Below are 18,170 nucleotides of genomic sequence, written 5' to 3'. Positions count from 1 at the left end.
TTTGTTATATACATTTTTCTCATCCACAGCCTCTTTCACTTCATCTTTTCAAGAGACCTTCAAATTTCCTTTTAATGAAATGTCACGTTTGTCTGGCACTTTGTAACATAAATCTTTTTGGTCTGTTTCTAGCAACTTTCATATCCTTTCTTTGTACTCCATTAATTTATTATGTGGAATGATTAATGTTTTCTTCTAATAAAACTCATTCTTTCTCATTCTACTTGCGCTCTAATTTCTTTTACTTCTTAGTTTTCCTTCATATTCATTTTTCCCTAGATCAACTCATGATATTACCAAATAACCCTGTTCCACATTCAGAAAAGTTTCACCATTGGTGTATCTTCACTTGTTCTCAGACTTTCAGTATAAACAATCAAATCAACCAAACGTTTAGCATGGAGCATCTTTTGCTTAAATCACATATTTGACACATTTTTCTAAGCAGATGCCAAGCAAACACTATTCTCCTTCATTCTCAAAAAGGCTCAATTATTTTTCTCTATTGTCTCACCTCATTCCCATCTGTTGTTCATTTCATGTAACAGTAAATATTTTCCCTCTGAATTCCATCCATTTAGAATGTTGTACAATTTCTCCCCAAAACCATTCCAGGTTCTTCTATTATCATAGTCACTGAACTGTAACATGCAATTATAACCAAACTATAACTTCATGCTTTCATATGCACTTAGAACAATCATATCTATTATATCCTTCTCTCCATTTTTCAAACACCAAGTGTATCCATTTTTCTTCCTTTTCTTTCATTAGTAAATTAATATTGTTTGCCATATATTCTTCTTATTTTATAAGTCAAAAACTACCACATGCCACACTTATCACCACATGGGCTACTTAGAATTAACTTTCATTTCCCATAAATGGTTTTGATCAATCAGAGGTTTCAAATAAAGTGGTGTTTTTTTTAGCAAGATGAATAGATTGGGCTAGAGTCACAGTTATGTTACATACAGCATCCCCTGTTAATAGTAAGAACAATTTTGGCAAATTTGGAGCGTACGGCACAGAAGCAGCTAAAGCCAGTTTATCGCAACATGTGCCCATGATATTGTACACAAATTAGGATTTCTAAAGTATACTGCAATCCAATAAGCCATTGCTGCATCCAGCCAACTAGGAAGTACATACAGTATATCTATATACACATACAGAAAGATAAATGGGAGGAACTGATTTGTGTGTGAATTGATTTTTAGAGTACATATGCTTGGACTGAATTAGTGTCCAGCAGCTCCTTCATTTTAACATTTGGCCTCCCATACAAGCTACTATTTTGCATCTAGTTATGACTGTGGATCCTAGGATAATTTTTTTAAAAAATAATGGACACCCAAAATTGTCTGTGTTGCCTCAGCTGAGCATTTCAGCTTCAGTGCTCAAATCAGGAAAATGCTAACAATATACAGGTAGCCCTCGACTTGCAACAGTTTGTTTAGTGACCATTCAAAGTTAGAATGGCACTGAAACAAGTGACTTATGACCATTTGTTACACTTATGACCCTTGCAACATCCTAATGGTGATGTGGCAATTGCTTGGCAATTGACTCATATGCTTGGTAATTGACTCATATTTATGAAGGTTGCAGTGTCCCAGGGTCATGTCATCACTTTTGACAAGCAAAGTCAATGGGGAAGCCAGATTCACTTAACAACCAGGTTACTAACTTATCAACTGCAGTGATTCATTTAAAACTGTGGCAAGAACTGTTGCAAAATGGAGCAGAACTCACTTAATATCCGTCTCACTCAGCAACAGAAATGTTAGGCTAAAATATGGTCATAAGTTGAGGACTACCTACAGTGAATTTCCATCTAAGTTCAGTGTGTCAATTATGTACCAGCCATACGATGGTCCAGTGCATAAAGCCAACTTCTTCAATCTGTTGCCCTCCAAATCTGTTAGCCTTCAACTCCCATAATCCCCAGGTGGCATAATTCTCAGATATGCTGAGTAGAGATTGTAGAAGCTAAAATAAGGAATACACAACAGCAACAGGTGGGGTAAGGCAGCCTAGAGAGAAGTAGCTTTGGGAAAGTATCTTAGTCTTTGAAAAGAACTACAAGCTTGTAATATCCTGTATTTTCTAAGGACAGATAAACTGAGATTATCCAGAAGGCACAGTCTGTAAAAGACTGAACAGTTATGGAATTCTAAAATTTTAGAACATTGTCTAATATCATGTTAGTCTACCTGAACAATAGTTCAAAATACAAGTCAGAACATATAATCCACTTGTATTTTATGTGTAGCAGGAAAGTGGAGGAAGACGAGATAACTATGAAAAAGGCAAAAAGGAATGTTGAAAAGCATTTTAGCCAACCAGAAAGTAAATACTAAATATTTTATGGGCACATTTTTCTCTCTAAATTCTTAAACAGGCTTGGAATCTTTTCTTGCTGATTCATTTCCTTTCACAATCTCCTGTGTTTATCATCCCAAATTTATTCTTATTTCTTTTCTTGCCTGCATGCACAATTAAAATGGTTCTTTACATGAAGTGGATTACACATTTCTTACCATAAATACATGGAGGAACTGTTAAGTTTTTAAGTGCTAAAAAATCCATGACAATAAATTTCTTTTTTTTTAATCTCAGAAGCAGCAATAGTAATGTTAATGATAGTGAGGTGTTCACATACTAATCCCCCCCCCTTTTTTATGAATACAAATATATGCACAAAATGGGAAACTTAGGTCAAGTTTGCTGTATATATCAAGCTACAGCCTATGTACATTTATAACACCTGGTATCTTCGTAACAGTTGAAAGAATAAGTGGGAAATGTAAGAAGTTTAGAATCACTTGGTAATCACAAGGTTCCTTCCTTCCCACTACCAAATTTGGATTCTATCAAGCCCTGACCTTGCAGAAAGCTAAACTGACTTAATATTTGCTGCCTCACCTGGCAAACTCCCCCTGCCCCAGCCATGATGTGAGAAATGGGGATTGTTTTATTTATGCCATACAGAGGACAATACAGGGAATTATTAGAGGATTCCTCCACAATTATGTGTCTTTTTTCCTGCATAACATTTACCTCAAGGGAATGGGCTGGGAGTTGGGCAGGAGACAAATTTTGACAGATGGCTAAGATGGCATGATTAGCCATCTCTCAGTCCTCCCTCTAGTTTCGCTGCTCCAGTATTTTGCAGGGGGGTGTTGTCCAAAAGGAACCCAACTATCAGCTGATCTCATGGGCTTAGCACTCTCCCTGAAAATGAGATTTAAATTCTTTTAGAAAACACAGGTTACTATTTTTCCAGTAGGACATTAACATCAACTGATAATCAAACTCCTTTCAGAAATGAGGGGTCATTCTTATTCCAGGAGTGTATTAAATCAATGTTCAAAAGCAACATCTGACAGGCACCAAGAAGATTATGCTATGAACCAGCAGAGTTAAGACCATTTATTTCTCTCTTTTCTCCTCCCCAAGTCCACCATGCGTATCCCTCCTACCATTACTACCGGTCGGCTGTTAAGTCTCTAAAGCAGGGATCACCTTGGAGGCTTGCTGATATATGGGCAGGACCTGGCTTGAAATTACTACCTCTGTGGAATTAAAGTGGGAGGGAGAGGCATGTCCACCTCAGGCTATAGTAGCCAATGAGTGGAAAGATCACCTGACTGTACTAGGAGTAGGAGTTTTACTGAATTATATTCATTGGGAAACTGATTTGGTGTAAAAGGGAAAAGTCTGCTTTAACATTGATACTAACATGCATGGCTTAATGTAGCCCCTTTTCTAGTCTTGGGTCAAAAAGAATCAACATCATGAAGACATACAGAAAAAAAAGAGGTTGTCAGGGCATGTCTAGTCTAACGAATATCATGAATAATATCTGTCTATGTCTAGTCAAACAAAGAGAAGGACTAGGGGTGACACACTAGTAGGGTTCCAATATTTGAGGAGGAGGGGTTCCAATATTCCAGCCACAGAGAGGAGGGGGCCAAGCTTTTCTCCAAAGCATCTGAGGGCAGGACAAGAAGTAACACAAAGTAACAAAAGCTTATCAAACAGAGATCCAACCTAGAATCAAGGAGAAGTTTCCTGAGAGTGAGACATCAACTGATAATCAAACTCCTTTCAGAAATGAGGTCATTCTTATTCCAGGAGTGTATTAAATCAATGTAGAATGGCTTGCCTCCAGAAATTGTGGATGCTCTACCATTGGAGGTTTTTAAGAAGAGATTAGAAGCCACTTGTCTGGAACGGTCTCATGTTTGAGCAAGGGGTTGAACTAGAAGACCTCCAAAGTCGCTTCCAACTTCGTTATACTGTTACTTACATATTTCTGCTGCAGTCAGATGCAAAGGAGGAAAGACCCATGATAGTGCCTAAGGATTTGGAAGTATTGGTGTAGATAACATCTAACATTCATCCTTTTCCCCCCTTTTTCCTGGTTTTAGTGAAGAATATGAGACTCATTTACACCTGTGGAAAAACTGTTGCCTCTAGCTATGGAAACTAGTTTCTGGTAAGTCCATAGTATTATTTTGGAATGTAGGATAGCAATGAGAGCCCGACCATGGCATCTAAGGGACTATTTTGAAAAAGTTAATCTAACAGCTGCGGGATCAGAAAGAGGTGGGATTAAACACATAACACCAGTAACTTCAGGTGCTATAAAAAGGCTATTCTGTTGGCACTAGGAATGGGTGAAGGGGTGGCTTGATTAAGAATTAAGAGGCTTGAATAGGTTGCAGTTTCACTAAGTCAGGCTCCTCCATTTCCTCTTTCACCCTGCAATGTATTAAGCACAAGTTTCCCATTGCACTTAGAGGAAGAGATTCTGGCTTAGTATTGATAATCCAGGATATAAGGATTTCTTCACCAAAGTGGTGGTCCACTAAGAAGCGAAGAGCGTATAGCCATGCTCCTTAAATCATATTCAATGACATCACAGGTAACTGCATGCAACCACTAGACTTCCTGGGAGGAGGAGGGCAGTACCCGCTGAACGACATGACATCCTAAGAAAGACTGAAACAAGGATCTCTATAAAAGAGATGAAGGGATAATTGAATCTGAGCTGGAAGGTAGCAAAATCTTTCCTCTTCACTGTTAACCGTGCAACTCCTTACGGGCATGGCCTTAATTGAAGAAGGTAAAATGATACTTAATCCTGGTTGAGAAATACGCTGCTGCTCCACCTTCATGGTGAGCCTAAGGCACATTCATGTCTGAGGCAATAAACTCAAACAGAGACATTCTCTGCTTTTCTACTTGTTAACATGCGGCCCCTCCTAGTCGTCTCGTGAGCAATCAGAAACTATTCAAAACCACTAAGCTGAAACAGAGCCATCTTGCAGCACGGAAAGAGGAGTGGTCCAATGAATAAGGGACATCTCTCTTTCTTCTCAACAGCCATAGGAGGTTCCCCCTGGTCTCCTGCATCCACTTGCTGCACTTCTGGCTACTACTACTCCTAGCCTCAGCAGTTCCGTTGCACAACGCCTGGTCTCTTCGGACCCGTGGTCTTCTGGCAGCCCGGCCATTGTGCAGCCACCGGAGCCCCACAGCATCCAGATCTTTCTGCATCTGGGATAAGAATCTGCCTACAGAGAAAACAGGATCTCACTCTACCTCACTGCGGCTGCACTCTATGGTTTCCAAAGGGGCTGGCCAACGCTATGCCATACGGCTGAGGCGTCAAGCCAAAGGGAACCGGCCTGCTACCCCATCTGGCTTTGAGGATGGTCCCTCCTCATCTCAGTACCCCTGGGCCATTGTTTGGGGTCCCACAGTCTCAGTTGATGAGGGAGGGGATGCCAGCTCTGCCAACCCAGGCTTTCCACTTCTGGATTATGCCTTTGTTTCATCCAACGGAATGGCAACAGCACAACCCAATTCCCACTCACTGTTACACAATGAAGGGCTCAACCTGCGTCAGACCCCAGCCACACTACCACCCTTCCTCTTTGGACCTCGGGGAGAAGGTAACCATCAGTTGCTTTCCCTTACTCATTTAGAAACTGCTTTAATGATTCTGTGTAACTAACAGCTTGAGTAACAAGCCAAAATTAGGCAGGGGCTATTTTTGTCATTGCAAAAACTGCCTTCTGTGGCTGCTAGGTTTTTGCCATTCTGTTTATAGATGAACAGAAATCAATCTAGGAAACAGTTGACCTTCCTAAAAGGAGCTTAAAATTTAATGCTTCTCCTCATAAAATTTGTCCCACTTCTTTTCTTTTCTTTTGTATGACTCCGCAACCTTTGTCTGTTCCAGGTGTGGATCCCCAACTTTACGTCACCATTACAATTTCTGTCATTATCATCCTTGTTGCCATGGGAATAATACTCAAATTCTGGTAAGTAGATTCTACACAGGTGTAAAGGGTTGTTCCAGACCTTTGCTGAAATCAAAAGTAGTATTGTGGGATGTGGCAATGGTCCTGGGAATGGGCTATAATTGCAGATAATGAATTCCAATGCCTTGGAGGTCATTTTTTCAATTATCCATTCATTTGCCTTGGAAGTGTATTTTGTTGCCCTAATTATCTCACAAGCAGCAGTCTGGCTGTATGAATAAAGTTAGTACTGTCCAGCAGGAAGCATTTTGTGTATTATGAAGCCCATAATATGCCTATGGCAGGTCACTGCCCTGTCAAACTAAAGGAATTGTTAGTAGTTACTCTAATGCCTCGTCCTTTACTACTGTGAGTGGCCTTTAGGATGGAGAAGATTTAAAGGTCAAACTCAGCAACTTTAAAGCAATGGATGCTTTCTGTTTTCTCTTTTCGGTTTTGTACAAATAAGCTGATTTTCTGCTGAATATTTGGATCGGATCTATATGCAGTATGGTTTCAAAGTGCAGAATAAATCCCTAATAGATCCATTCTAAATATTTTGCTCGATAGGTTATTAGAAACACCGTATACAACAAACGATAAAATGGCTTTATTATTATATGCTATGTTGTAGTAAATGATTAGCTTCTTTCCTTAGTTAAGAATGGATTTCAATCTCATTCGACATAATGAAAATAACCTCCTGTGTCCTACAATGTTCAGCTTAGGGTGAAGGCAATGCCTGCGTTCATAATAAGGCTGAGCAGTGATCCAGATTCAGAGGGCAAAATGTGATTTGATATGTGTATGAACACACATGGCTAAAACTCTGGAGAGGCCCTGCCAGTCTGCATAAAGAATATAAGCTAAATGAACCAAGTATCTAATTCAGTTTCATGTAGCTTTTGTTCGTTTTTCAAAGGCTGTAGCTAGTTTACATGTAACATTAGATCATAATGTTGAGGTTTTTCTGTTTTTGGCTTAGTGAGATGTACAACGCTATCCATATGGTTTAATGTTATATGCAAAACAGGCTGCTTTGTTTGAAAAAAAATATAGTTTTTTGTTATGTATTTATAACGTAAAAAATAAGCATCTCCCTGATATAATGGAGACACACAAGACTACAAATTGAACTGGGTTTCTCTTGAATGGATCTGCCATACAGTTGTAAAACCAAAAGACAATTGGATTGATGCTGCAGATGAATGTATACTTTTCTTTAAATATTTGGTCTGTGCTCATATCAGACGCCATCAAAGTATTCCCAAGGCAGTCACCATGTAAGGGGTTGATGGAGTCTTTTATTCAGTTGCCATAATTCAAGCTCCACTGTAGAGAGTTTTTTTTTCTTTTTGCCTAAAGTGATTTTATCTTTTATTTTTCCTTGTTTCATAAGTCAAAGAACTATTTGAAGAGGTAGCTTTAAAAGTTTTGCTTCAAACCTGTTATCTTCCCTCTGTAGAACAGTGGCAGGCAATGTTTATGTGGTACAACATAAAATGTTTCACTGCTGGAAGCTATATCTTTTATTTTGGGTACCAAGAGAAACAAAATGTTTCTAAATAGGCAGCACCGGGATTTTTCTTTTCTTTTCTTTCTTTCTAGAGTATGTTTGCTGTATTATTTTTGCAGTTTGATTGACTGTATACTCTAAGTCTTAACCAACATTTCAGTTCCCGGCCAGAAAAAATATGGAAAGCCTGCTTCAGATCTCTGCTGATTTTCAGTTTGCAATTGTATGTGGATCTGGGGGTTCCAAAAATATGCTTTTAAGGCTGTATGTGTGTTGCAAATCATGGACTGCCCACGTCCGATCTAGTATGGATAAGAAACAAAATTGATTCTTCTTTCATCCACCCCCTTAGGAGACAGGGAGGGAAGGAGAAGTTGCTGTCACCTACACAATACTTAATTCATCCACTACTAGAAGAATATTTAAGCCATACCGAGCTTTGTGAATCAATTGGAGTTGAAGGGAAACGAGGAGGCCTGTTATTTTCCTGAGTGTTTGGACTGCTAATCCACATTTGTGAGACCGCAGGAATCAGAAGCAGTCTCTTCACACCTTGTGATCGTAACCAGCATATAAAATTGTGGAGGTCAGCCCCAGGACTGAGGATTATGGTTATAGGGGTGATCTACCTCCTTAGTGACTAGCTTTGTCCAAGCTCATAAAGCTCAAGTAGGCAGATGGGTGGGCGTGCAGGTTGGCTAGCCAACAGGGTAATTCTTTTGTATCAGTTCCTTTCCTTCTTCCTTATCCTGCACCAGAATGCAAGTGTCAACTCAACGCACAGTATCAGTCAGCAGCAGTTCCCAGGGAAGCAACAAAAACCTTTTGTTGCTAGCTCAGCTCCTGTTAAAATCCACCACCTGCATTTCTAGTGCTAATTCTAGGCCCAGTACTCTTAAAATCAGAATTAAAATTGGCAGCCTTTGCTACATTAGGCAACGTGTGGAAGCAAACATGATCTGGAAGCTTTGACAATTGTGTTAATGATCATCTTTATCCCATGGTATCAGTCAAGGTATTCCTTCAGGCAATACGGTAGCCTGTATTTCCTGAAGGATTGAAAGTTTCAAGAAAATGCTACTGAGATCTTGACAGCTTTTGCCCGACGCATAGAAATGAAAATAAAGGATTTGTGTGGATGGAAAGGCTTATTCAGTGGCTGTGGATCTCTCTGATGTTGGTTGCTGATTTTGGGACAATGATGCAATATGAAGCAGTTTAGTTATTACCAAATGAATGAAAACTTATTTTATAATTATAGCATAAAGATTTGATGTTTAGTAATTCTGAGCATACGTTCTTGCTGACAGAACACAAGAACTGGTTTGTAGGCTCGGATAAAAGTAATGTTTTATAGGATTCCTGACAATAGACTAACCAGGTTGTTTTAGGGACCCATGTCACTTTTTTTTTCAATGGCGGCAAACTCTTAAGATGCCCTCCTAATCTGTTTCATAGGCAGGCAGGTAGGTAGATCCATGCATGTCTGCAAGATATGATATTTGCCAAGGCTATTATAGTGTTTTAAGTATTAGAATAAAAGGAAACCCAGGTTCAATTCCCCATTCAGTCCTGAAGCTGATCAGAAAATTGCCTTCAGTTTAAATTACATCACAGATTTTGTGAGGCTTAAACAAAGGTAGCAATCTAAAATTGAGGTAGACAAAGAGCAGCTCTCTGTAGGGATTTTTACATACTAAAGACACTTGGCTATGCTTATTTTAATCCTTCTCTGGTAGCAGGAAATATACAAGATACTATCCTTATGAAATAACAGAGACTGGAGTTGGGGGATAGTGGTGTAAAGTGGTGAACCACACAATTTCCAGATGAGAGAGAGAAGAATAAATAATTAAGGGGCCCATGAAATAATAATGTACTTTCTACAGAGAAAGGAGCAATCTCGACTATATTACTTGTTACTGTTGTCATTTAGGAAGTAGCCTGAGAGAGTTTTAGAAATACTCATATACTTTTGTTGTACAGTGTTAAAACAAAAAAAAATCTCAGCCTCCCAAATGAATTTGGGAACCACTGTTCCCTTTCTTTATGGGTAAATGCACCAATTTTATTACTTTAAGCTATGAATTCTAACATATTTATTCTTCTTTTATTAACAAAGATAAAATACAAAACAGAAAAACAGGGAGGGGGGAAACAGATGGACAACACTAATAACCAAACACTAATAACCAAAAAATGATCTTATGTTAAAAAAAAACACCAAATATCAATTAAATCTAACATTAAACGTAGAAAATCCACCCCAGCTGAATGCTAAAAGATACATCCAAAAATAATATGTTATCCTCCCCTTATGTAATGATCTACAAATAATTATGTACTTTCCCATCTATATTTAACAAAAATGCTATATTAGATACACAAATATCCCCAATGTGGAAATCTATTTACCTAGCAATCAAATTGACCTATACAATCTATATTAAAAAAATAACCAGTCAATGGGTTACCCCAAACATAAAACTAATCTTCAAATCCCTCTGTTAACCATCTGTTATTGTATTTTAACATGTAGAAAATTCACAAACTCTTTCCAGTCTCTTACAAAGTTGTCTAATGTATTGTCTCTAATCAAGGCAGTTAATTTTGCCATCTCTGCTAATTCAATCAATTTGAAAATCTACTTCAAAAGTTGGCCTCGTCTTTTCTTTCCAATACTTAGCACATACAATCCTCGCAGCAGTCAACATACAGAGAAATAGTGTTGCAAACTGTTTTTCAATTGGTTTGTCCATCATATCTAAAAGAAAAACAGGAACCACTGTTTCCATGTTCTAAATTGCTATGCTTGTAAATTGCTGCTGTTGGTGAAATTCATTATTTGTTTTTCTGTTCCAAATATATAAAGTGCTGTGGTACAGCTCAATAAAAACCAATCAAATATATAAATAAAACTAACAAGATTAACAAAAACAAGAATTAAAAAATAAATCCCAGGTAAAACTCTCTGAAATGCCTGAGCTTTAATGGATTTTTTTCCCCTGTCACTAACTTTTTTTAAAACATAAATAATACAAATAGTACATCTACAAATGAATACAAAAAAAGAAAGGGAAAAGAGAAAGGGAAAAAACACATATTACAGTGCACCCCCCACCCCTAGAGACTCTTCCCCCCCCTTATATTTCTTAGATATACAATATATTCCAAATGAAAAATATTTTTAAACAAAAGATATGTTGTAAAGAAACAGACAAACTCCTTTAATTGCTATATACAAAATTCTGGTCATGGGTAAAAGGAGCTTTGAATGCTGGTAGTCCTCGATTTATGACCACCAGAAATTGCAGACGTTAAATGAGTTTTGCCCCATTTTATGACTTTTCTTGTAACAGTTATTAAATAGTGAATCATCACAGTTAAGTTAGTAACAGGGCTGTTGAGTGAATACCCATTGATTTTGCTTGTCAGAAGGTCACAAAAGTTGATCACATGACCCTGGGATATTACAACAATCATAAATATGGGTCAGTTGCCAAGAGTCGAAATTTTGATCACATGACTATGGGGATCCTGCAACTGATGTAAGTGTGAAAAACAGTCATAAGTCAATTTTTTTCAGTGCCATTGTAACTTTGAACAGTCACTAAACAAACTGTTGTAAGTTGAGGACTACCTGAATAGCCATTTTCTGTAGAGCTTGACCCACACACCATGGTGTGCATTTCATAGGGACGGTTCAATAGATGCCTGTCAAACGTCCACAAGCAGCACCCTCTATTGTAATACTCTGAGATGTTTGAGTATTGAGGCATTCAAAAAGAGGACAGGTTCTCTCTCAGCTATACAAATGGCCTTTTTATTTTCCCACTAATCAAGATAATAGTTTGAACGCTGGGAAACATGATGTCCTTGCAAAAGGTATAACATGTGGAAGGAAGATAATGGAATGCCTTTCTAAAACTAAGCAATGAATGAGCCCCTGGAGGTCGTCTGTGCTGCCTTGATGGTAACCCTCTTCTCCACCTACCTTAGCTGGGACCGGAATCAAAAGCGCCGTCACCATTCTAGTCAGCAAAGCGAATTGCAGCAACAGGAGAGCCAGCAGCCTTTAACGGACATGTCACCTGCCACGGTCAGCATCCTGGGGCCCTACAGCGATTCACAGGTTCCTACGCCAGAGATGGTGGAAAGTGGACAAGTCCTGGAAGGCTTGGAGAAGCTGGAGGGTCTCGGGAAGTCCAGTGCCTTCCAGCTCAACAGGTAAGAAACAGCATGGACAATAATTGGATGTTGCTTTTGGCAGAAGGAGAGAAGGGAAAACAAGTGAAAATCAGAGCCAAAAAAACCCAAACAAACCCAGAAGTACGTGAGCAGCTGATTTTGTGTGCAGGGCTAACGAACCTCTACTTGAGCCGCATGTCAAAATAGATTCGACGTTTCGATGCTGATTTTGTGCCCCCCTAATGTTTATACTCTAGGTCAGCGATGGCGAACCTTTTTTGGCTCGCGTGCCACAAGTGGGGGGAGCGCAGGGGGGTCGTGTATGGGCGTTCCGCATCCATAATGCAATGCGCGACCCCCCCCAGTGCTCATGCGCACACAACGGGCGTGACTCCCCCATTTTTACATGCTTTTTTCACCCTCCCCTGGCTCCAGAGGCTTTATAGGAGCCTGGAGAGGGTGAAAAGAGCCTCCCCCCCCCCCCCGGAGGCCTTCCAGAGGTTTCAGGGACCGTCCGGAGGCTTCCCTGACGCCTTCGGAGCGCTCAAAACGACCCTCCGAGCAAACCGGAAGTCATTTTTAAAATGGTGAACTCAGCTGGCCTCGCGTGCCCTGACAAATGGCTCCGCGTGCCACCTGTGGCCCGCGTGCCATAGGTTCGCCATCACTGCTCTAGGTTTTCTCAAACATGATGTTTGGAAGAAACCAATGGAAAAGGGATGGTTTCTAAATGGAGAGCGACTTTGTAAATTTTTTGTCAATTTTATAACACAGTTCTAAAGACTATCATGGGGAATATGATAATTTCATTCATTGTTTTCCAACTACGTAACCATTTTATCTATTCTTGTTCTTCCCCCTCCCCCCCCTAGCTTTTATTCCTTGGAAGATATGCAGTTCTTCTTTTCAGTACATTCATCTATGCTATGGTTTTTTTCAAGTGGTATGGAAAGTAATCAGTAGTAAAAATTCCTCCTCTGTTCCATGATATGAAATGTTTTGCTAAACTTTACACAGACATCTTTGTGGTAGCAGCATTTGTGCTCAGAAGGTAATAAAAAAAAAGACTAGCAGTAATATCCCTACAGCAGGATTTTTCAAACTCTTTTAGACTGTGGAACCTGTTAGAAAAAGAAACCTTGAACAAAAGGCAACAGTCTACTGATGGATAATTGGCTGTGCTTGAGTGATATTTTTTCTCCTTCTAGTGTCTCACAGAACCCTGAGGTTGAAAAACTATGCCCTAGAGAGGACAAGTTGTAGATTGAGAGCTTCAGTTGTTTAATCTGTATGTACTATGCTTTGTCACTTTGTTCCGGGTTCCATTTTACTTATAAACCATTAGCAAATATCCCCTCAAGAATTAGGGGAGACGGAAGGTTGACTTCTTATTTTTATATTTGTACAACTTTAAGTTCTGTGAGTACAAACCAAAAATAGGGATACAAAGACTTCAGAAACCTTAAGGAAAATAATTAAAAAGCAATTGATTGATTATGTTGCTGCTGACTCTTAGCAGCCATATAGATTTTCTTCATGAAAGTTCTACCCCTAACTTACCCTTTCAGGTCTTCCAACAGTGCCCTCACTGCCACTGTAACTGAGCCTACCTACATGCTGCATGGTGGACCTCTTCTTTTTCCTCCCATTTTTCAAATGGTCCTGAAATAATGCCTCACTGCGATAGGCTTGGGATAAGCCATGTCCCTGGAGACTGATGAACTATAGTTCCCAGTAGCCTTATGCAAGTTGGCAACGATAAAGGGTGCTGGATGTTGCAGGTCCCATTGTTGATATAGGAAAAGCAGTAGTCTTATTGTTGTGGCCCTTCCAGCAGCCGAATCAGGTGGAGGAGGAGGAGGAGGAGGAGGAGGAGGAGGAGGAGGAGGAGGGGGAGGAGGGGGAGGAGGGGGAGGAGGAGGAGACGTGGAAGTCAGAGTCAGCATCAGGGCAACCTGGGAGTTCCGAGGGGGAAGAGGCAATGGAGCTGGCAGAGAGGGAGACAGGGGCAGAGCCTGGGCCATCCATCAGCCCTCAGATGGAGAGTCAACAGCCCCCAGGTCTGGAGGAGGAAGAAGAACAGCTGGCAGGTCTGGTGCCTGATGCACGGCTGTACAGAAGGCAGAGGAGAGAAGAGAGTGGAAAGCCATGGGCCGATCCTGGGGAAGGAAGAGCCACCACTGCTAGGGAAGCCCCACCCTAGATCTGGAGATAAAAGGCAGAGTCAGAGTGAATAGATGTTCATCTTCCAGCCTAATGGACTTGTTAGCCTGCAAGAGAAACTTTTTGCCGAGACTGCCGGCATTCCTAATAAATTAATCTTTTGAGTTCACGTCAAAGGGTTTGTCGTGTTTGAGGAGCTGGGTCAAAACACTTATATTACTACTTTTAAAAATGGTCCTCACTAGAAGGAGTAACAAAAAAAAAAAATTATGAGTTTTACAAACAATGGAAAAGAAATCTCGCTACTTTTCAGTTTCCTATCACAAGCAGAGTCCAAAATGCCAGGCAAGGCAACAGAGGTAGCAAGAATTACATTACTTGACTGCATTTCCCACCCCTACCTCCCTTGTAATAGTACATAAGCAGAATGCATTGGTTTCTGTATCATGGGTTGGGTTCCCAAAGCCAAATCATAGATTAACTGCTAGCATGCAAATAGGTGATAACAAAATTACTTAGACCTCTAATATATATCAGGCTAAAAGTGACTGACGGTGAATACTACTAATACTGTAATACATTTGACAACTTCTATGGGGATCTTGGTTCTATATCAGTGGTGGGTTCTACCAGTTTGGACTGGTTCGGCCGAACCAGTAGTGGTTTGGCGGCCTGGGTTGCTGGAACCAGAAGTGGCCCAGGCCTGTCACGCCCCCGAACTGGTTCTCCGGATGGCTCCATAGGTGCCACCATCTTGTTTTTTGCTTCTGCGCATGTGCAGAGCAATTTTTATTGCACGAGCAAACCGACAGTAGTGATTGCCGGAACCCACTCCTGTTCTATATAGTAAATATATGACAGCAGCTGGATATCCATTAAAAACCCTGAGCGATTTTATCCTGCAGATACTGAACAAATTCTTCAGCCCTACCCTGCAAGGGGTCTTCCCCAGTTCCTTGGTTAAGTAAGGAGCGGGTCACCCTAAACAGGGCGGCTGGGCAGTTATCTGCGGACGGGATAAGAGCGGAAAAATATTGCCGTTTTGCCGCTTCTATCGCCACTAAGTAAGATTTAATATGAATTTTACTAGTGTTCGATCAGATTCGGACCGGCTGGCCCTCCAACCACTCTCTATGTCTTTTCCGGCGTTTCATCTCCCGGAGCTCCTCGGTAAACCAGGGAGCCATCCGGGATCGACACCGGGTCAGAGGCCGCAAAGGCACAACATGATCCAAGGCCCCAGCGGCCGCCCTATCCCAGGCTTCCACTAGGGCTTCGGTCAAGTTGTGAGCAAGGGATTCAGGAAAGTCCCAAGCTCAATCAGGAACCTTTCGGGGTCCATCAGGTGCCTGGGGCGGAACCATCTAGTCGGTTCCGCCTCCCTGCGGCGAGGGGTAGCCGTATGGAAGTCAAGCCTGATGAGGAAATGATCAGACCATGACAAGGGTTGAATAGTTTACAATAGCACTGAAAAAAACTGACTTGTGACTGTTTTTTCACACAACTATGCAGCATCACTGTAGCCACATGTTGAAAATTCAGTCACTTAGCAAATGTATGTTTATATTTTGGTTGCAGTGTCCCAGGGTCATCTGATCACCTTTTGTGATCATCTGACAAGCAAAGTCAATGGGGAAGCTAGATTCACTTAATAACTGTGGCAAGAAAGGTTGTAAAATGGAGGAAAAATATCACGTAGCAATTATCTTTCTTTGCAATGGAAATGTTGGGATCAATTGTGGTCATAAGTCAAGGGCTAGTGGTAGAATGACAGGTTAAAGGCAGACATCCATATTATGAGAGAGTGTTTTTGATAAAGGAATGTCTTCTGACCACGCATTCCTCTAATCAGGATATTCCATTCCTTGCTATTGTCATCAATGGGAAGACCTCTCCGTCCTGATGCCCTGTATGGTGTCCTGGGTTCTTTGGGAATACATGGAAATAACATGACCATGCCTCCTCTCCATCAGGGGGTGCTCTCCTTGTCCCATTTTTATATCCTTCCTCTTTCTGAAGATGCCTATTTATAGGGGCTTCCTCCAACAAACGGGAGACAATAGGATGCAGCAATGAGAAAGCATGAACAAAATGTTGGATAATGTAAATTCATTTAAATATAGCAGTTGATGGAAATACGGTCAACATTCCTAAAAATTATCATTTTGGCACAGTGCAATGACTTACATGCTACCCCTTTTTATAGAGAACTAAGGTTTTAGGAATAATCTCACCCAGGCTATGTTAGCATTGCAAGAGAGCAGATAAAGCCACTCTATTCTTACCATCTAAGAACTGGGGAATACTTTTTATTTATGTCTCTAATTTTCTCCCACTCCATTTCTACTTCTGTCTCCCCCAGGATCCCACTGGTGAACTTGTGACTGAATGCACTAGAAGGAATAAGGCTTGATGTCCTTGTAATGAGCTCAAATGCTGAATCTTCGAGGGAGTCCCACAGAAGCGGCAGCCCTTTCTTTAGTCCCATCCTCCTGCAATGCCACTTCTGGTGTAACAGAAGAGCTATTGTGGATCCCTTTGTGTCACGTCCTTCCATCATCACTGCGGACCCGACAGAAACAAGGATGGGCTCAGGTGCAGCCTGCCAGGCTGGGCTTTCAAAAGCCCCATGGTGCACGGTGATTGGGGCAGTGTCATGCCAGCAAAGCCTGGGGGAGGAGCAAGTGGATGAAAGCTACTAGTATCATAATAACTTTAACATGTCTCCCCTTGTATCTTGACACAAACAGTTGCATACAGATATTTATTAGTAAGCATGCTTGATACCAAGAGGCAGGATGCTGTGTGTCTTCCCTTCCTTCCCAACTTTTGTTCTCTTCCCCTTCGTGTGATCTGATGGGTCTTCCAAAAGGGCAGTGCTTAGTATCATTTGGGGTGGGGTGGGGGATGATGCAGATCTTATTGGGTTATGGGAATCAACATACTATATAGGAAGCAAAAGTATGATGAAGGGCAACTAGTTACAAAGGATCAGTAACACAAATATCCCACACTCAATTTCCCATGGTGGTTTTCAGATTAACCTTGTCTCTAGAATTGCCATCCCTTGTTCATCTGTTTTAAATTGTGTTCAAATACCATACTGAACCTAGGACCTGGTTAATCCAAATGTGCCACTTACAGGCCACTCACTTTCCTCTGAAAACCACTGCTTGTTTATAGTTAGCCGATACAGAACAAAAACCTCTGCCCAGAGATAATCGGAGAACATGGCCGTAAACAAACAAGCCAATGGCTATTTTGATGAAACAATTGCAAGACTATGCTGTCTAGCGATGACAGGCTAACCATAACTGAAGCTTTGATAGGGTCTTGTGCCTCCCATCAAATATTTCCTGGCTGCAGGTGCGGTATGCTTGATTGCTTCATAATGAGAATGAATGGGAGATAAGTGAAAAGCTATTAATGGCCCTCTGAATAGCTTCTCTTCAACCCAATGCAGCCTTTGTTTTGACAGCAGAACAAAAATGCATCGGAGGGGTTTGTTAGTTGCTTTTTTTTTTTTTTTTGTCTTAAAAAATGTGGAATTATATCCCTTCCCTCTGTGGCCGAAAACTAGCTATTGAGGAATTAAAAGAAGAAATTGTTTGTTTATATTGCTAGGAACTTTCACTAAACAGAACCTTTTTGTGCATAAACATGGTAACATTTTCTTGATAGCAGCAAGTGTTGTTCCTTTTGTATATGTAAAATCTCTGATTAATTAAATTTACTGCCAACTGCAGAAAGGTAATTCCTTAGCACCACTAATGCACTGTAGTATGTAAGAAACCCATACCATCTGTCTGTTCTTGAATTTTTAAGCACATTATTTGCTATTGCTATGGTGCCAAGAAGGTACATTTCTTTTATGTCCCCCTTCATTTGCCCTTCCGTAGCATTTCCTTCTACTTCTGAGTTCCCCACTACAATTATTGGATGAGAGTTACCTGTCCTGATGCCCACAGTGAAAACTTTGGTTTGCA

The 18,170-nt window shown here is 40.6% G+C and overlaps 1 protein-coding gene across 1 annotated transcript in view; it reads left to right on the top strand.

The window, feature by feature from the left end:
* The window catches only part of PIANP (PILR alpha associated neural protein), a 42,530-nt gene extending 24,818 nt beyond the window's left edge, over positions 1–17,712 (top strand). Inside the window, exons 2-6 of the mRNA XM_081941525.1 lie at positions 4,437–4,504; positions 5,395–5,966; positions 6,257–6,338; positions 11,833–12,060; positions 16,547–17,712. Of these exons, the coding sequence (XP_081797651.1) occupies positions 4,488–4,504; positions 5,395–5,966; positions 6,257–6,338; positions 11,833–12,060; positions 16,547–16,568 (921 nt within the window). The 5' untranslated portion in view covers positions 4,437–4,487 and the 3' untranslated portion in view covers positions 16,569–17,712. The remainder of the gene's footprint in view (positions 1–4,436; positions 4,505–5,394; positions 5,967–6,256; positions 6,339–11,832; positions 12,061–16,546) is intronic.
* Positions 17,713–18,170: the final 458 nt, after the last annotated feature.

Source organism: Natrix helvetica (genome assembly GCF_964273705.1).
Source record: "Natrix helvetica genome assembly, chromosome: 2".
Taxonomy (NCBI): domain Eukaryota; kingdom Metazoa; phylum Chordata; class Lepidosauria; order Squamata; family Natricidae; genus Natrix; species Natrix helvetica.
The sequence above is the reverse complement of the archived record's forward strand: the minus strand, read 5'-3'. Positions and strand labels throughout refer to the sequence as shown.